Here is a 20,966-nt window from a genome sequence, read left to right as displayed (position 1 = left end):
TCTGGTTTCTAGCACATTAGAAAGAACATAGTCATTTCCATTCATTTTAGAGGCAGTTGGAAGAATAACAAAAAGCTGATTTAAAAAAAAGCTGATTGAGAGTTGTTGGGTTCAAATCCTGACTTCAGATAGGCTTCTGTTTTGACAGGGGTTTGGTGATTATGCATAGTATTTACATTCTATAATCTGTGGGTTAGTGTGAAATCTGTGGGTTAGTGTGTGGCATGTGTGAATATCTGATTTTGTGTGTGTGTGAGTACTATGTGTAAGAGGGAGCCTATAATCTGAGGTAACACACCTTTCCTCTTTAATCTTTGTGTTCCATCTGGCTCTCAGGTAGCTTTCAGTGGTGTGGAGGAAAGAGTAATTGGGCTAGGTGCCAGAGAGGGCTACATTCAGGTGGTATGGGAGCAGGTAGGAGGCTAATCCAGGGGACAGATGAGGAGGTTTCTGGCAAGGCCTGAAAGGAAGATATCAAAACTGATATCATGTGAAAAATTAGCAAGAGTTAGCCTAGTTGAAAGTAGTTGTTAGTTCTAGGGAAAGAAAGCAGCAAGCTAAAAGGTGAAAGCAAAGCATAAGAGAGAACTAGTAGGGATAGGAGATAACCTGGAGGAAAAATATCGTCTCTTTTCTACATTCTCAAATAAACATATTGCATCAAGTTCCAATAACAGTTTGAAAATATTTTTTATTTATGTTAAATACAGCAAAAATAACCAGAGGAAGGAGGTGCTTGAAAAACTTTCTCTTCTAAAAAAACAGAATTTTAAAATACCTGGTGTCAACTGATGGTCCTTGGTACCATCAACAGGAATCCCCAGTGAAGAAGGAAACTTTATTCAGTGTAAACAGTTTCATTGTGATACATTAGTGATGACAGAGAATCCTTGACCTGCTGTCTACTGCACGCCCCACACTGGGGTTCAAGCCTGCAACCCAGGCATGTGCCCTGACCATGAATTGAAACATGACATCTTTCATAGGTCGACTCTCAACCAGTGAGCCATGGTGGCCGGGCTTATGTTGTATTCTCAAGTTGCTTATTTGCAACCAACTTGGGTCCACTCCAGGAAAACATGCTGATAGAATATTAAATCTCACATGGTGAGAACTAAGAGATAGCAATGGACACCCCTATAGGATATTTTCCTCTCAGCAGTTTTGTGCCTACGTATTTAATAACTGCATTTATCAGAGTTAAGTTTATTTCTTGGTAGGTGCCATTATATCCTACATATCGGCATTTGGTGTTTTTCTCCTAGATTATATACAGTTTTGGGCACTGATTTGTTTTGGAGGCTGTTTTGAACAATTTAGCTCCAGGAATATTAGGGGCATTTTATTTCAGTATTTTTTTCTTTGAACTTTTTGTTTGATTTTTGAATTCTTGTTTTCTCTATATGCAAACTCTTAACATATTCTGATCAATTGGCCATTTAACATGTTTTTTTTTCCTTTCTTATTTAATTTAGAAAGAAGACTCAATAGGGACACAAGCTTTGTTTTAGAAATGAGTGAGGTAAGTTAAATATATACTAGCAGCCTATAAGAATGAAAAATCAAGACTAGGTTAGAAATGTACTTTATATGAATACCTTAGGTCTTTGTCCTTCAGATATTTACTCATACTACATTCTTTCTATTTTGTCCTCTAACCTGGTCATTTTTTATTAAGTAAAGCAAATACTATGTTTCATGCAGATTTAATATTGGGTCTTTCTAGATGTTATAAAGGAACAAACACAAGCTTGGATTTGTTTTCAGGATCCCTGTGAAATAAACCCAGAATGCTAAGACTTGATATGCTAGATAATAGAACTTGGCTTAACATTTTGATAGAGTATAATGCAGGTATAATATGTGAAAGCTTTTTATGTTACAATTATTAGTATGTGAATAGTGTTTATTGATGACTATGCCAAGGTTCCAGTAATTCAACCTGAGTTAAGTAAACATATTAAATAAAATAATAAATAATAAAATTAAATACTACTTGTAAAAATACAGAATTTTCCCAACCAAAAGCCTTATTTTATTTATATAAACTAATAAGTAGGATTTCTTGTATACAGAATATAAGATACTAACAATTAGGATTTCTCGTATACAGAATGTAAACATTCTGAAGGTACTTCAGACAAAATAGTCTTTCTGGTACGTGTCCTTGAATTGGGTTAAGGATGACCAACAAGACAACAACAAAAGTATTTTTTTAAAAATAGCTTTTTAGGAATGACTGAAATTCCCACCCTGGGAAAGAAAGTCTATCAGAGTAGGTTGGTTGTGTGCTAGTTAACAGGATAAACTGGTTGACTAAAGATTCCCAGAAGTTCTGCAATTCCTTTAAAAGTTCAATGACCAAAATGCTGACATAAACAGGATATGAAAACTGAAGAGACTATGGAAATCATATAGTTCATTAATTTTTACAATATAACTTGTAGACCACCTAAGTAAGAATTATATGAAAAACGCCCTCAAAATGCAAACCTTTGGGCCCAACCTCAGATTACTAATCAGGACTCTTCAGGGCAGGGGTCCTCAAACTTTTTAAACAGGGGCCAGTTCACTGTCCCTCAGACCGTTGGAGGGCCGGACTATAGTTTAAAAAAAAAAAACTATGAACAAATTCCTATGCACACTGCTATGTCGGCTGCTAAGCAGGACAGGCAGCTGCGGCAAAAACACCCGGCGGACCAGATAAATGTCCTCGGCGGGCCGCATGTGGCCTGTGGGCCGTAGTTTGAGGAACCCTGCTTCAGGGTAAGGTTAAGAAGTCATGAGTTTTAAAAAGCACCCAGGTGATTCTTATTGCCATTAAAGCTTGAAAACCGCCTTAAAAATGTTAGCAAAATTTTTTGAACTAAAGTCCTATCTGAGGTTAAAGGCAAGTAAGCAATATCCATTGCTCTTGAAATTTGCAAAGGGATAAGGAACAGCATAAATATGACAAAAATTATTTTTCTGTTATAGAAATTTAAGTCTAGAGTATATATGAATATGAAAGATAAACACAGAAGCAAAGAATGTAAACTGTAACTGAAGTTAACTTGAGAAATACGTACAAATCTGTGAGGAGTATATTATTATTATGCCAATATGAACAAAATGACAATATATTTATTATCATGTAAACTACTGTCATAAAATAGTCTCCACAACTAAAGTGATAAAATGTGACATTGAGAACATTTTATTGAGTAAGTGAAGACAATTATCTAGAAAATAACATGAAAAATTCAAGTTTCCATTTCTTTAGAGCATTCTGATGAAAGATTTATTTTATAAGACTGAACCTTTACAATTAGTTTGTCAAACTCAGAAAAATTCAACTATAGCTTTTTAGTAATATCATATGCCATAGTTTATGGGGTTTTTGTTTTTAGTGTTGCTGAAATTGAACTATTGACTTGTTGGCATAGTCAGGATAGTCTGATTTGAAATATTCATACTTTAGCTGATTTACAATATATTCAGCATCAGAAAAGACAGTTTTAGGGTTTATCAATGGAAAAGGCAGGTACTATGAAAATGTGTCTCCCACATACTCATCTGCATGGAATCAGTGGAGACGATGGGCAGCCTGGACTTTCACTCTCAACACTAGTAACAAGGTGCTCAATTCATTTGTGCTGGGTTGTTGTCAGAGATAGCCTGGTGGAAAGCCATGAGTTTCACCATTACTGTCTAGGAGAGAAGCCATCCCCACACCACCCCCTGCCATGGTGACAGTGGAAGCCATCTAGGGAGCAGTAAGGAGGCATCTTTCCAGACAGGTTGGGATCAGTGAAGGCCTAAGGGTAAGCTTGAACTTCCACCCCTACCCAGTAGTAATGAGAAACCCTTCCACCATTCCACCAACCCCTCATATCCACAGAGGCTGAGAAGGAAACCTAGAATTTTACCCCCACCAGGTTGTAAGGCATCACTCCACTTACCCCATCAATGTGGTGTCAGAGAAGACTTGGTAGTAAGTCTTCAGTTTTAGTAAAGCAGGAGATTTAAATAAAATATATAATCTTATACCACAACACCCTACAAGTTTAGATTTCTGTAGAAAAACCACATAGAATACCAAGAACCAGAAGAACATCAACTTAAATGAGAAGAGACAAGCAATAGATACCAATGTTGCGGTGACACAGATATTAGAACTTATCTGATTAGGATGGATTTTAAAGCAACTATCATCCAAGTGCTTCAGTGAGCAATTGTGAACATACTTCAAACATAAAAAAGTAGAAAGTCTCAGCAAAAATATAACAGAAGTTTAAAGAAGAACCTATGGGAAATTTTGGAATTGAAAAATAGATAACTGAAATTAGAAAAAACTCAACAGAAGGTGGAATGGATAGAAGAAAGAATCACTGAATTTAGAGATAGAATAGAAATTACCCAAGCTAAACAGAAGAGAGGAAAAAATTGAATAAAATGAACAGAGCCTCGGGCACCTATGGGACTATACCAAAAGATCTTGTATTTGTGTTACTGAAACGCCAGGATAGCTGGAAATAGCTCAATTTGTCAAAATACATAAACCTACCGATTCAAGAAGCTGAAGGAACTACAAACAGGATAAACTCAAAGAAAGTCACATCAATTGAACTAAAACTGGTTCAGAAAACTAAATATAAAAAAAAAAATTATTGAAAGCAGTGAGAAAAAACACCTTAACTATAGGGGGAAAGTAATTAAAATTACAGTAGCTTTCTCATCAGAAACCCAAGGAAGTGCTACAATTGTTTTAAGTGGTCAAAAAAGTGCCAAATCCAGAATTATATAACCAATGAAAGTACCCTTTGGTATCAACAGTAAATCAAGACATTCTCAAAAGAAGGAATACTAATGAAAACTTTTACCAACACATCTACCCTAAAAGATTGGCCAAAGTAAGTTCTTTAACAGAAATAAATGATAACATGAATATTATGACATGGGAAAGGAGAGAAAAAAAGCAGGAAGAGTATAAATATGACTAAATGCAATAGACTTTCTCCTCTGAGTTTTCAAAAATATGCTTGACAATTGAAGTAAAAATATTTAACAATTTCTGGTGTTATCAATGTATACAGAGAAATAGTTAAGATAATACTAAAGGGGTTCAGGAATATAAATGGACATGAGGGTTATATACTTCATTGATAGATAAAATATACATATTGTGGGTTGTGATAAGCAATGTATATATAATGTAATGTCAAAACCCACCACTTAAAAAACTACACATAAAGTGATACACTCAAAAACTGCTTAGATAAATCAAAATGGAATTACTAAGAAAGTTCCAATAACCGATCGGAAGTCATGCAAAATAAAAGAGAAATATAACAAAGAACAAACAGAAAACAAAACAAAAAATAAGATGGCAGAATTAATTCGTAATCAATTATATTAAATGTAAATAGTCTAAACACAATAATTGAAAGACAGATTTGCAAAGGGCATTAAAAACATGAAAGTTAAAGGATTAAAAACATTATGGTTGAAAATATATACAAACATTAATAGAAAGCAAGAGTGCTAAATTAATATATAAAGTATACTTTGTAGCAAAGAAAAGTACCATGGAAATAGCAGGACATTATAGAATCATTAGAAGTGTCTATCCAACATTAAGATACAGGAAAATTATATGTACCAAGTAATCCTCTCTAATAAAATGGTAATATGCAAATTAACCATCACTCCGCTACATAAGCCATGCCCACCAGGCAAGCCACGCCCACCAGCCAATCAGGGCGAGTATGCAAATTAACCCCAATCCAAGATGGCTACAGCCACAGAGAACAAGGTTTCCTAGGTAACAGAGGAAGCCAAGCTTTCCATAGCCGTTGCAGGCCTAAGCCTCCACTCAAGCTACAAAGTTTCAATTATAGAAGGTAAACAAATTCAAACAAATGGTGGCAGAATGGAGCTTGAGAGAGCAGGCCAGGGTTGCTGGCGGCAACAGGGGAAGCAAAGCTTTCCGCACACCCTGGCCGGGCTCACCCGCTTAAGGCTACAAAGTTTCAATTGTAGAAGGTGAATTAACTGCCACAGAAATGGCTGCCAGAGCCCCAGGCTTGGCTCCGCTCCAGGCTACAAAGTTTCAATTGTAGAAGGAAAATAAATTCCAGATACCAGGGCCTCCCCTTGCGTTGCCAGGGGGCGTGGCCGGCCTGCAAACCACCACAGGCCCCTCGCTCAGGCCGCCCCACACCCCAAGGGAACCCTCACCCTTATCTGTGACACCCTTCCGGGCAAACCAGCTGGCCCCCACCGGTGCACCAGGACTCTATCCTATTTAATAAAAGAGTAATATACAGATTGATCATCACTGCAACACACAATATAGCTGCCCCCATGTGGTCAAAGATCCTGCCCCCATGTGGACACAAGATGGCCACTACAAGATGGCCAGCAGGGGAGGGCAGTTGGGAGGCACCCGGCCTGCAAGGGATGGCAGTTGTGAGGGACCAGGCCTGCAAGGGAGGGCAGTTGAGAGGGACCAGGCTTGCAAGGGAGGGCAGTTGGAGGTGATCAACCCTGCAGGAGAGGGCAGTTAGGGGTGACCAGGCTGGCAGAGGAGGGAAGTTGGGGGCAAACAGGCTGGCAGGGGAGCAGTAAAGCATCAACCAGGCTGGCAGCAGAGTGGTTAGGGGGTGATCAGGCTGGCAGGCAGAAGCGGTTAGGGGCAATCAGGAAGGCAGGCAGGCAAGCAGTTGGGAGCCAGCAGTCCTGGATTGTGAGAGGGATGTCCGACTGCCCGATCCCACCAGGATCGGGCCTAAACGGGCAGTCGGACATCCCTCCAGGAGTCCCAGATTGGAGAGGGTACAGGCTGGGCTGAGGGACAACCCCCTGCCGTGCACGAATTTCGTGCACCGGGCTTCTAGTAGCATCATAATATATGAAGCAAAATAATAGGATGGAAAGCAGTAATACACAAGTCTATAATTACAACTGGACACTTCACTCCTTTCTCAACAATAGATGACACAACTAAAGAGAAAACCAGCAAAGATATAGATTAACTTAATACAGTGATCGGCAAAGTCATTAGTCAACAGAGCGGCAAACCGCAGTTTGCCGACCACTGACTTAATATATCAAGCAACAGGATATAATTGTCATTTATGGACTACTGCATTTGACAGCAAGAGAATACACATTCATTTCAAGTACTTATGGAGCATATACCAAGATAAACCTCAACAAATTTAAAATAATTATCATAGAGTGTTTTTTGACCACAATAGAATCAAATTAATCAGAATGATAACAGGAACATCTCCAATAATTAGAAGCTAAACAGCATACTTCTAAACAATTCATGGGTCAAAGAAAGTCTCAAGGAAAACACAAAACAAAACATTGAACTGAATAAAAGTGAAAATGCAACAGAGTAACATTTGAGGGTTGTAGCCAAAACAATGCTGCTGAGTTAATGGAATTCATCCAAGGTCCACAGGCAGATAGAATCACATATCAGTGAAATAGGATTTTGAGTATTTATTTACTTAGGTTCAGTCTTCCCACTGTTTCAGTAATGTCATCAAATGTTTCAAAGGCCTAAAATAATCCATTGATTCTGCCCTTTGTTTTGGTCCTGTTGAGAATTCAGCATCATTAAAAGAATGGAGATCCTAATTCTCTATAATATAGTGGTTCTTAACCATTTCTTGTGTCTCAGGTGTTGTTTTTTTCTATGATTTGATAAAGGTACCTCCAAAATTCTCATTCCCTCTCAAGCTCTCTCTCTCTTCACACACACACATATATACACCCACACTTGCATGAATACACATGCACATGTATACACATATATAGACACAGTTTTGCATTTAGTTTCAGAGCTCCCCTGAATTGCAGGTTTAGTATTTCTACAGAAAGAAGCTAGAGCTTTTGTTGCTGAACATTATATGCTCCCACTTGCATCATTATTAACAGCATTGTATCTTCCTTATGGTGCTAATTGCAGAGCGGGAGCAGCAGAGAGACCAGCTTTCTCCTCAGTGAAGCAGGATTGGTAAGCAATGATCAGTACTATACTTTCTCTTTTTTTTATTAAATTTATTGGGGTAAGCCCTGACTAGTTTGGCTCAGGGGATAGAGCATCAGCCTGTGGACTGAAGGGTCCCAGGTTTGATTTCAGACAAGAGCATGTACCTTGGTTGCAGGTACATCCCCAGTAGGGGGGTGTGCAGGAGGCAGCTGATTGATGTTTCTAACTCTATCCCTCTTCCTTCCTCTCTAAATTTATTGTGGTGACATTGGTTATAAGATTATATAGGTTTCAGGGGAGAAATCAAGATGGCGGCATAGGTAAACACCTAAACTGCTGCCTCGCACAACAACTACAAAACTACAACTAAAAGACAAAATGGACATCATCCAGAACCACAGGAAGGCTGGCTGAGTGGAAATTCTCCAACTAGAAGGAAAGAGGAAAGCACACTGAGACTCAGAGGAGCTGCAGGAGGCAGAGGTACTGAGACACACACGTGGACAGGACTGGCAACTGAGTGTGCAGCTGGCTTTCTCAAGCGGGTGGGAGACAAAAGCTCCTGACTGCGCTGAACTCCAGTTCTGGGCGAGACTCATTCTGGGAGAAACTGGACTGTCTGGCAGCGGGCAGAACTCGAGGGTGGCTTTCTCTCAGAGATGCTTGCAGTGATTACCACGAGACACGGAGACACAGGGGCCTATTAGGGCAGAGCTGATAGGAAACCAATGCTGTCCGCTTTGCCCTGAGACACCGCCCCATCCAAGCTGAGCGCAGAGGCTTTTTGCAAGTCTTGTCTCATAAGGGTGTCTCCAGCACAGAAGTTCTCCCAGCGTAGATACAGCTGATCCTCACAGCCCATTGGCCTGGAGGTCAATTCCTCCCAGTGATACCAACAACAATCAAGGCTTAACTAAAACAAGACTGTGCACACAGCCCACAAAGGGGTGCACCAAGAGTGTCCACCTCAGGTAACTGGGGAGGCTGAGCCACTGGGCCCTATAGGACACCAACCACACAAGGCCACTCTATCAACTCAGGGAAGCAGCCAAAATGCGGAGACAAAGAAACAGATCACAAGTGAAAGAAATGGAGGAAAGTAAATGACTGGATATAGAGTTCAAAACCACGCTTATAATTTTTTTCAATAATTTTCTAGAAAAGGCCGATAAATTTAGCGAGACCCTCAAGGATATGAAAAAGGACCAACTAGAAATTAAACATACACTGACTGAAATAAAAAATAATATACAGAGATCTAACAGCAGACTAGAGGATCGCAAGAATCAAGTCAAAGATTTGAAATACAAAGAAGGAAAAAACACTCAACCAGAAAAGAAAAAAGAAAAAAGAATCCAAAAATATGAATATAGTGTAAGGAGCCTTGGGGACAACTTCAAGCGTACCAACATCAGAATTATGGGAGTGCCAGAAGAGAGAGAGCAAGATACTGAAAACCTATTTGAAGATATAATGACAGAAAAATTCCCCCACCTGGTGAAAGAAATAGTCTTACAAGTCTAGGAAGCGCAGAGAACCCCAAACAAAAGGAATCCAAAGAGGACCACACCAAGACACATCATAATTAAAATGCCAAGAGCAAAAGACAAAGAGAGAATATTAAAAGCAGCAAGAGAAAAACAGTTAATTACCTACAAGGGAGCACCCATATGACTGTCAGCTGATTTCTCAACAGAAACAATGCAGGCCAGACGGGAGTGGCAAGAAATATTCAAAGTGATGAGTAGCAAGAACCTACAACCAAGACTACTTTACCCAGAAAAGCTATCATTCAGAATTGAAGGTCAGATAAAGAGCTTCACAGATAAGAAAAAGCTAAAGGAGTTCATCACCGCTAAACCAGTATTATATGAAATGCTGAAAGGTATTCTTTAAGAAGAGGAAGAAGAAGAAAAAGGTAAAGATAAAAATTATGAACAACAAATACATATCTATCAACAAGTGAATCTAAAAATCAAATGAATAAAAAAATCTGATCAACAGAATAAACTGGTGAATATAATAGTATCAGGGGCATAGAAAGGGAGTGGACTGACAATTCTCGTGGGGAAAGGGGTGTGGGGGTGCAGGAAGAGACTGGACAAAAATCGTACACCTATGGATGAGGACAGTGGCGGGGGGTAAGAGCAGAGGGTGGGGTGGGAACCAGGTGGAAGGGAGCTATGGGGGGAAAAAGAGGAATAATTGTAATAATCTGAACAATAAAGATTTATTTAATAAAAAGATTATATAGGTTTCAAATATCAATTTCTTTTTTAAAAATAAAGATATCCTATATAATAATTTTTTAATTGGTTTTGGAGAGAGGAAGGGAGGGAGGGAGAAAGAGAGGAAGGAAGGGAAAAAGAGAGAGAGAGAGAGAGCGCCCTCCTAGCGGCTAGGACCTAGCCTCTTCCCCTCTGACAGCTAGCTGTCAGTCTGGTCTCTGTATCTATTAGTCTATTTCAATTTTGTTTCTTTAATTTGTTCATTAGATTCCATATATAAGTGAAATCATGTGGTACTTGTCTTACTCTGACTAGCTTATTTCACTTAACCTAATACTCTCCAGGTCCCTCTATGATGTTTATGATGTTTGAAATATTTTCTTTAATCCTGGGCAGGATTTGTTAACCCTCTGTTGATTGCTTCACAGCCTGCAAAGAGATACAATTTGTTCCTGAGGCGACGTCTTATGGTAAAAGCAGTGCTGAATGCTGCTGCTTATGCTTGGATAGCTGCAGTGATAGTCTAAGTCATTTTTATCCCAAAGAATTGGATTGATTTTGGGGTGGGGGTCTTTGTTACTGATGACTCTTCCCCGGACAATTGAAGTTTTAGAATGGTGACTATTAAATTTTTTTATCTGATTAAAGCTATGGAACCTCTTCCTAAAAATGTGTATGTGTATCATATATATATGCCTATACACACGGTGCATACATATAATTTACATACTATTTCAGAACCCCATTCAGGAATCCAAGTCTCTGAACTTCAGAATAATTACCTAATTTAAAGAAAATGTCCCAGATTTATAAAAGGCTCGTTATATATAGGCATTTCTAAGAGCAAATCAAATATAAACACAAACTCGTACACACACTGCAAAATATCTTAATGTCATGTCTTGGGCAAAACAAAACAATGATGGGTTTTAATAGTATCTGGTTATATATAAAAAAATTATTAGGTTTTTCTGCCCCAGTGGCTTCAACTAGTTTTTGTTAACAGTGCTGACAAATACCTCATGGTGATTTACAAGGCTACAAGTGATTTTTCCTTAATTTAAAAATGTTTACAGTTTATAGTCAGGGCACAACATAATGACAGAAGTTTGGATTTTCCCATGTAGCCTTTGGCTTTCAATAGAAGGGAAGTATACACAGAGTGGCCAGATTATTATGATCTCTGAATGCATAATAATCTGTCCACTCAGTGTATATCCTATATAATAAAAGGCTAATATGCAAATTGTCCCCTTGACCAGGAGTTTGACCAGCAGGTAGGCCGGCCAACCGCCTATGTCCCCTCCCCCTGGCCAGGCTGGCCGGACCTCCCCCCCCATGCACAAATTCATGCACCAGGCCTCTAATACACTAATACACACACACACACACATACACACACACACACACACACACACACACACACACTCTGAGTGGCCAGATTATTATGCGTTCAGATATCAGAATAATCTGGCCACTCAGTGTATATACCCATTTTGACTGAACCCTCAGGAAAATAATTGGAGTCATTATTTTTGTAGCTACTTGTTTATTTTTTAATAGCTAAATACTCTGTGATTTTTACTGATTTCTATGTGCACATTTTCTGTTACCAGAACTCTCCATGGACCTAGATTTAGCTTTTCAAATAGTAAGAGCACCTTTAAATATATGTTGTTTACTTTTATAAAATACCATGCAAAATAGCTGTCACAGATTTAGAGCAAAATGATTATTGTTTTTCCCTTCTTTTTTTTGTTTTGATTATATTTATTCTAATTAATTCTTTTGGCCCAGTTAGCTTCCACGAGTTTCAGTGAATTTCATGTTAATACTATGATTTACAAAAGAGTTCAAATGGTTTATTTTGTTTACTTTTACTTTTTCAGTGATTTATAGTCAGTGTATAACAGTTTGAGTTTTCTCAGGTTTTTTTTTTACTTTCTTTTCAGAAAAGGGAGATGATTATGTAATTCTTTTGGGGCATAGAGAACTTAGACATAACATTTGAGTTACTATATTTTGATATTTAATGTTTAGACTCCCTAAATATTTCTGTTAACCCATTTTTCCACTCATTTCCTTCTATGCATTGGAAACTACTTATTTTGCAGACACATCAACTATGTATTCATATAGATAAAATGCAGTTACTCTGTTCATGAAACACAGATCATACCTGAAATTTTTATCTTATTTGTACATGACTGATCTACACTCATTTCTTTATATGAGAGGATTGTGTGGCCTGACTTGACTGAAAAACAGCATAGAACACCCTAAAATAAACTCACAAACTGATACAAACACCAGTTATGAAAATTTTAAAAATCTAGTTCTTCATTCACAGGTTAGATACAAGAAAGTTGTCTATGTTATAATTTTGCATCACAGAGTTAGACAGATCACTGACATCCACTGCCTTATCTGGTTGCATCATTCTAAGTATTATATGGGGCTATTCCAAGTATTACATATAGACTCTAAAGAGAATTAGTCAAATATGAAGTTCCTTCTCTCTAAAGCTCTCTAGTGTCCTTGCGGTTTTGAAAGGGAAGGCACTAATGAACTATACAGCATGTGAAAGTTATATTTGAAAGTTTGATTATTATACTGAGAGAAACAATAACACAAATTTAAACAAAGGATTGGTTTTGGCTCACCTAAGAAATTGATGTTGAAAGGAGATTTGCATGAGACTTTACTTGTAGTGAAGCCAGCCGCAAGCTACCTGCTTCCTAATTTTTTACTGCACTTTGATTTTATTTGAACCCTTCAAAAGTTGAATTAGAAAGTGGCAATTTTATTAAATCATAGAATAGGCAATTTTATGAAATCATAATATAGTGAGATTCATTAACTAATTCTAAAGTAGTGTGTGACCATTAATTGTTTGTTGAACTAATTGGCATGTTGTTTAATGAAAATAGCAAGTCTCTCTCTGAACATGCATTTTGGGATCAGTGTATACAAATATTCATTCTATATTTGGGTATATTGCATCATTGTTGTTGTGTATGCTTGTTGTTAATATAGTCAGTTTCATCTTGAATCCTTGTTGTTTAATAAACATTTCCTTTATGGAACTTCATTTTCTAAAATAAGCATAATTTTATGTTGATGAAAACTCTAGATACTTGTCTTCAACTGTCATTTTAGGACTAAAAAAAATTAGATGATGACCCAATTTTAGCTGATTAAGGATATCATGTTTTTGCCATTTTAAAATAAAACTGTTCTGTCATTCATGTCTCCTCCAGTTTGATAAAGATAAACAAAGCAAAGACTCAATCTTCTTCCGAGATGGGATTAGGCAAATCGATTTTGTGCTTTCCTATGTTGATGACGTAAAGAAAGAAGGGGACATAAAGATAGTAAGTACTTATGTGAAAGAAATGATAATAATAGAAAGAAACACGTTCTATAATTGGACAGGTATGTTCCCAATGAATTATATTGCAAAAGTCAGAGGCCTCTGAAGTGTTACTGAAAGTTGAACCTGGTTAAGAAGACTACAAAACAGGCAGCCTAAGAATGAATGTGTAAAATCAGTTTTATTTTTTGGACTAACTTCTTTTTCCTCTTCAAAGTTACTTCTTCTATTTTTATATAGTTTATCTTAAATGTTAAATGTTACCTCTAAAATTTGAGTTGTATGTCTAAACATAATGTATTTTTTTTTGCAATTTTCATTTGTTTTCATTAATCCACTCTATCTGAAATCTCCTTTAGATTATGCTCTGTTCCTTATCTTATTTTCTTTTCGTTATAACATGTCCCTTTCTGAATTTACTTTTTTTTTTTACTCGTTTGCTGTGTCAAACACTATAAATTAAGTTCATGAGACCAAGGACTTTGTCTTGTTCGTTGCTGTATACCCAAATGCCTAGGACAGTGGTTGAAGCATAATGGATGCTCAATAAATATTAGGTCCTTAATACTGTCTGGCTGTCGTACTTTACTTGTTTATTCTATTTTGCTCTCTACTTTCCTGGATGACTGTTTACAACTTTTTCTCTCTCCTTTCACCTCCAATTCCTCCTCCCCATTTTCAAGCTTAGCTGACCACACTTTTCTACTTCACTGGGAAAGCTGAAGTAAGTAGAAGAGAAGTTCTAAATTCCCATCACATCTGTCCATTCACCAGCATCTTCACCTGCATAATCTACTGTTCTTCCTGTTATCATAGAAAACTATTATTCTGCCTACAGCCAACACTTCCACTTGTACCCTGGTTCCCATTTCTTCTTGCCTACTATTCAGGAGTCACCAATACCACCCCGAAGTTTGGTCATTCATTAGAAGGATACACATGCACTGTATATAGTCATATGCAATGGCGTGTTTTATTCGCAGTGAAATAATATAAATAATGCATAGGGCAAACTCCAGAGGAAACCAGGTGCAAGCTCACAAGAATTTTCTTTCAGTGGAGTGGTATAGAATGCACTTAATTCCTTGGGTAACATGTGAAGTGTTGTCTACTAGGATTGCCATTAAAGACTAAGTGCCCTAGGATATTATTGAGGGCTGGTCACCTTCTGCTTCTGCCTAGCACATACTAACATGTCATAGTCCCAGATGGAAAGCAAATGATTAGCATAAACTGCATTGTTTATATAACAGCTAAGGTAAAGTGAGCAACTTTTATCACTTCTGGGAGTTGTGGGAACCCACCCGAAAGCCAAGTTCCCAGACCTGAGTGCCACTCTTGCAGGCAGGTCTTTCTAAGGATAGCACTTTCAAGCCTGTGATACTAACTTCTTCATATGCCTGCTTAGGGATATTGCTCTTGCAAGTCTTTCTTCTCTCTTTTAAATTATATTTTTTTGTTCTTCTTTACTTGGCTGTTTTTGTGTGTTTATTTTTTTGAACAAACAAATGTGCTGTTAATTCTTCCATATAAAAAAAAAGCAAGAACAAATACTACCACTTGATCTCAATAAAAATAAATAAATAAAATATCACCACTTGGTCTAAATAAAATGTTATTTTAAAAAAGTAAACTCATGATAAATGCATCAGTTAATGAGATGGGCAGAGGGGCTTAAAAATATTTTCTTGTTCATGGGTGAAATAGAATTATTCCTAGAATGAGATGTTTCAGCTTTGAATATAGTCCTGTTTTGTTTTTATATATGTTAGTGTGAATTAAGCTTGTCTAGATAAATGAATAGATTTTAATAAAAAGATTATTGCTCTAGCAATTTTAATCTTTTTTTGAAATCCTAATTATACAAATTACAAAGTGATTCATCATAAAAGTAGAGTTTAATGGTCTATGAAGTAACAATCCTATTTCCTCAAACTCAGAGGTGACTATATCACTTGCAAAAGCATTTGTTATTACAATGAGAAGGATTATTCACTTTTTTAATACTGATACAATATTTTAAGACATTTTAAAAATATGGTTTTATTTATTTAGGAAAGGAGAGGAGAGGAGAGGAGAGGAGAGGAGAGGAGAGAGAGAGAGAGAGAGAGAGAGAGAGAGAGAGAGAGAGAGAGAGAGAGAGAAAGAGAAACATGGATCAGCTGCCTCCTGAAATCACCCCAACCAGGACTCGAGCCCACAACCCAGGCATGTGCCTTGACCAGGAATCTAACTGGCACCATTTCAGTGCAGGACATTGCTCAGCCAATTGAGCCACACTGTCCAAGGCCTGATACAATACATTCAATACATTTAATGTCCCTCTACTTTTATGTTTTCTGTTTGTCTTTCTTTGGTAACATAGGAGAAGGGCAACTATGAAAAAGTAGCTGAGAAAGGAGACCTTGCACCATTATCACAGGCCTGTTCTGAGATGTAGTGAACATATAGTAAACATTAGAAGAGGAGGGAAAGGACATATTAAAATAATATTTCCTGGTCCAGTATGGCTCAGTGATTGAGTGTTGACCTAGGAACCAGAAGGTCATGGATTGATTCCTGGTCAGGGCTCATGCCCGGGTTGTGGGCTTGATGCCCATTGTGGGGCCTGCAGGAGGCAGCCAATCAGTTGTTCTCTCTCATATTTGATGTTTTTATCTCTCTCTTCTTCTTCCTTCCTCTCTCTAAAATCAATAAAAATATATTTTTAAAATAAGGATATAAAAGAATATTTTATTCCTTGTAAAGTTTCATTACATCTCAAGGTATCCATTTGAAGATGAGTGTCCTCTAACTTCCTAGCAAAGCCTTTTAAAATTTCCATTATTATGAAATTTTTCACAATGAAATCATAATTAAAACCAAAAGTTTTTTCAGCAATCAGTGCATACTTTTGAAGCCCACAAGTAATGATTATTTGCATTTAATTTAATTTTACTTATTCTAAGTGACCTGTTCTGTTCTTTAAGATTAAAAGTCATATTTTGGTTTAAAATTGTATTATCTATCTCATTTATTTGAAGGTTATTGATAGCTTTGTAATACTGCGTCATCCCAACTAGAAGCATTATCTGTTTCTCTATTTTTTGTTGTTATTTAGTTTTTTGTTGTTGTTGTTGTTATTTGTGCTTTTTTTTTTTTCAGATAGAGATCTTGCACACTTCCTGGAGATTATCCTTAGATATATTGGAATTTTCTAGTTATATTATGGGTTAAAGTCCCAGTGAAAAGCAGCATATAACATTGAAATGGGGATACTACATAGAGTACTTTTACATGAAACCATAGGAGGGGCAGTGGACCGTCGGAGGCATCTTCATTATGTAACAAGTCTATTTATCACAGTGTAAATAGAAGTGTTCTGCATAATTCTATTGATTCGTTTTTCCATAGGAAAGAAGAAAAAAGTTTGAAGAAAACCTCAGAAAAACAGGTCTTGAGTTGGAAATTGAAGACAAAAGGGTAAAAGTAGTTAATTTATACCAGAACCTTGGTGTTAAAATGTTCTTTCCTTCTACTCTGGCCTTTGACTAGATAAATCTTGTCTTGGGAGCAATACATTAGTTTTTTTGGCAACAAATGTGTACACTGGAAATGGTAATACCTATGGTTGTTCAGGTAAGTTGGTTTTTGCTCTGTGAGATGATGAGTAGAACACTTCACAAATAGACGTAAATAAATCTGTTCAGGATATGAAGAAAGTGAAGTGGTTTTTGTTTCATATCTTTGTCATTTTGAAAGCTGCTTATAATCTGGCATCCGATCTAGTTAGCCTGGCTAATTTGTAGTACAACTGATATTTAAGCCAAGGAACGTTTCTGTTCATGAATATGACAAATTTTTTTTCTAACCCACTACCATTTACTATTTTTCTAGAATTTCCTTCAAAATTATTTTTAAAGCCATATTTAAGTTTCTATTCTGTCTATGAAACTCTAATACTCTCTAGTTCTAAATTAACACTCATTAGTTCTTATCTATCCCTGTTTTTACTGAAGTAATAAATATGTATTATACCACACACTCTATAACTATAACATAATTATTCTTCTGTTTAATGAACCCTTATTATCTAAAGTACTTCCTCTAGGTCAGGGTTTGGGATTTGGTGTGGCCCTGCTAAGCCATTAGGAGTGAGTTAATTAAATGTTTGATCAAATATAGCAGGTTAATTTGTAAGTTGATTATTTTGTACTAGAGGCCCGGTGCACGAAATTTGTACACAGAGTGGGTGGGTATCCCTCAGCCCAGCCTGCACACTCTCCAATCTGGGACCCCTCGAGGGATGTCCAACTGCCCATTTATGCCCAGTGGGATCAGGCCTAAAAGGGCAGTTGGACATCCCTCTCACAATCCAAGACTGCTGTCTCCCAACCGCCCGCCTGCCTGCCTGCCTGATTGCCCCTAACCACTCCCCTGCCAGCTTGATTGGCACCTAACTGCTCCCCTGCTGGCCCGATCACCCCTATCTGCCTTCCCCTGATGGCCTGGTCACCCATAACTGCCCTCCCCTGCCGACCTGGTCACCCTCAACTGCCCCCCTCTGCAGGCCTGGTCCCCCCACATCTGCCCTCCTCTTCAAGCCCAGTCACCCCTAACTTCCCTCCCTTGCCAGCCTGGTCACCCCTAACTGCCCTCCCCTTCCGGCCTGGTCACCCTCAACTGCCCTCCCCTGCAGAGCTTATCCCAACTGCCCTCCCCTGCAGGCCTGGTCCCACCCAACTTCCCTCCCTTGCAGGCCTGGTTGCCCCTAACTACCCTCCCCTGCAGGCCTGGTTGCCCCTAACTACCCTCCCCTGTAGGCCTGGTCACCCCTAACTACCCTTCCCTGCAGGCCTGGTCTCCCCCAACTGCCCTCCCCTGCAGCCCCAGTCACCCCTAACTGCCCTCCCCTGCTGGCCATCTTGTGGTGGCCATCTTGTGTACACATGGGGTGGCCATTTTGACCACATGGGGCAGCCATTTTGTGAGTTGGAGTGACAGTCAATTTGCATATTACCTCTTTATTAGATAGGATGGCCCTTGAGTGATGTTATAAATATCCAAATGGCCCTTAGCAGAAACAAGAGTGTAGGCTATACATGCTCTAAGTTCAGGCTATACATAGAAGTTAGGAAAAAAGAGTGACTACATCTTATACTTCCTAAGTGTTCCACATATACCCTAAGCACAAGTCTGAGCAAATGGCTAGTTGCTAAATCAGTACTTAAGAGATTGCCCAGATACATATATATCTGTGGATTTCAGGCTAGTATACATTGACACTGAAATATATATTTTAAAATATTATCTCTTTACCTCTCTCTGTCTCTCTCTCTCACACACAAACACACACATACTGTCCCCAAAAAATGTATACATATTTTACAGCTGATAATTCAATTGATGTTTCTTTTCAGATTTAACCCATTGGAATTAATAATTATTCAAAATGTGTATACATTTTTTGGGACACCCTCTATGTAAAACATATATATACACACACACACACACACACACACACACACACACACACACACACACACACACAGTATGCAACTGTCTTGAGCATTTGCTCTTCTAAAAGTTTTGCTGAATTTCAGTAGATTGAAAAATGCTGTGATATCTTTAATTTGTGTTTTTATATAATTCTGTTTCTTTTCCTTAATTAGCTCAGTAATAAACATATTAGTAAACTTTCTCTTATTTTGCCTCTTTTTATATAGAACTCTGAAGATGGAAAAACTTACTTTGTCAAGATCCATGCCCCTTGGGAGGTATTAGTTACTTATGCTGAAGTGTTGGGAATCAAAAGGCCTATTAAGGAGAGTGATATTCCCCGACCGGAGAAAGCCCCCTTTCACTTCATTCTTGGGCCTCTGAAGCTCCCAAGGAATGTGAAGCATCCTGATCCGGAATATTTCACTGTCCAATTTAGCAGACATCGCCAGGAACTCTTCCTCATTGAGGACAAGTCAAGCTTCTTTCCATCCTCATCCAGAAACAGAATTGTAGGTAGAAAAGCCATCTGGGCATATCCCTCCCAGTAAGGGATGTGTGCCTGTGTTTTCCTTTATATGTGTGCATGGGCAATACTGTGTCAGCAGGTGCTTCTGTGAAAATTTTGATAATTTATTTAGTGGTATTGGGCATGTTTGAAATTTCACTTGGTCCACTTAAGTATGTTAACCTCCCTACTTCTCATACTGTTCTTTAAAATCGAATGGTGGGCATTATGGATATAGTAAAGAAAGAGACATCATGCAATGCTGGGAAAGGCATTTAATTGAAAACAGGACTTAGATTTTAAAGACCTTTGCAAAGTGGCTTTATGATCTTAGAGTTCGGTTTTGTAAATGTAGTGCATAGTTGGAGGAACACTGGTTGTTCCAAATAGGAATGGAATGCTTTATATATAGCTAGCATTTGAGAAACCACAGAACTTTTTCTTTTCATTAAGACCATTTTTAGTCTTTTCAACAATAATATTTCCTCTCCATTTGTAGTCCTAGGTTCTTTAAGTTCACCATTAAAACCTCTCTTCTAAAGAATCACATTTCTGTGCCATAGTTTCTTTGTGTTAAGATAGGAATAATATCTACCTCTCATTACCTTGAGAATTGAGTTTAGGTATGAGAGGCTTTAACAGTTTCTGGAACATAGGAAGTGCTCAGTAAGTGTTAGACATTATTATTATTGGTGTGGTTTTAGAGGGGAAAAAATGCAGGTTCTTTGTTGCTCTTACCCCTTCTCTCTATTGCATATTAATGTAGTCAACAGAGTTCTAACAATCACAAGATCCTTCCCTTGATTTTACTTACTCTGTTTCCCTGAGCAATTGGAGACTTCATTCCCTTTAGGTTCAGTACTTTTAAGTGTCTTAGAAGGATTTAAAAATAATAATTCTCTAGTTCCTACCTCTATTTTTTAATAATTCACTGACAGAAATATTAAACAAAATGTAATGCCTAGAATTAATGTACATATAATGGTATGAATCTACAAATTAAAAATTGTGTCCCCTTTTCTACCAGGATTAAATAACAACAACAAACCTAGGAGGCAGCCTATAGGTAAATAAATAAAGAGCACATGGCATGGAATCAGAAAATCTGGTTTCAGGTCATGAGTCTGCTTCTTTCTAAATATATAACCTCTCTTAAAATAGAAATAATGATAATACTGGAAATATTTGGAAAATGAAATAAAAGAATGTAGGTGAGACACTCTGTAAACTGTGAAGTACTTCAGATATCCTTGTTACATTGAAAAGTTGCTAACAAAAGACCAGTGAATCTATAGGGACAAATTAGGAACTTGATCAGGAACAGAAATGTCAGTATTCATTCATCTTTAGTTGTTGTTAGTAAAGAGTGTCAGTACCTTAGGTTAATTTAGT

General features: G+C 37.7%; 1 protein-coding gene across 2 annotated transcripts in view; it reads left to right on the top strand.

The window, feature by feature from the left end:
• ANO5 (anoctamin 5) overlaps nucleotides 1-20,966 on the top strand; it is a 63,319-nt gene that overhangs the window by 5,414 nt on the left and 36,939 nt on the right. Inside the window, exons 2-6 of one of the 2 annotated variants that reach the window (XM_079787414.1) lie at nucleotides 1,476-1,522; nucleotides 7,964-8,011; nucleotides 13,476-13,589; nucleotides 16,982-17,050; nucleotides 19,294-19,578. In XM_079787414.1, the coding sequence (XP_079643540.1) occupies nucleotides 1,476-1,522; nucleotides 7,964-8,011; nucleotides 13,476-13,589; nucleotides 16,982-17,050; nucleotides 19,294-19,578 (563 nt within the window). The remainder of the gene's footprint in view (nucleotides 1-1,475; nucleotides 1,523-7,963; nucleotides 8,012-13,475; nucleotides 13,590-16,981; nucleotides 17,051-19,293; nucleotides 19,579-20,966) is intronic. The other variant, XM_079787415.1, reaches the window with a different exon arrangement.

This window comes from Cnephaeus nilssonii, assembly GCF_951640355.1.
Source record: "Cnephaeus nilssonii genome assembly, chromosome: 13".
NCBI lineage: Eukaryota > Metazoa > Chordata > Mammalia > Chiroptera > Vespertilionidae > Cnephaeus > Cnephaeus nilssonii.
The sequence above is the reverse complement of the archived record's forward strand: the minus strand, read 5'-3'. Positions and strand labels throughout refer to the sequence as shown.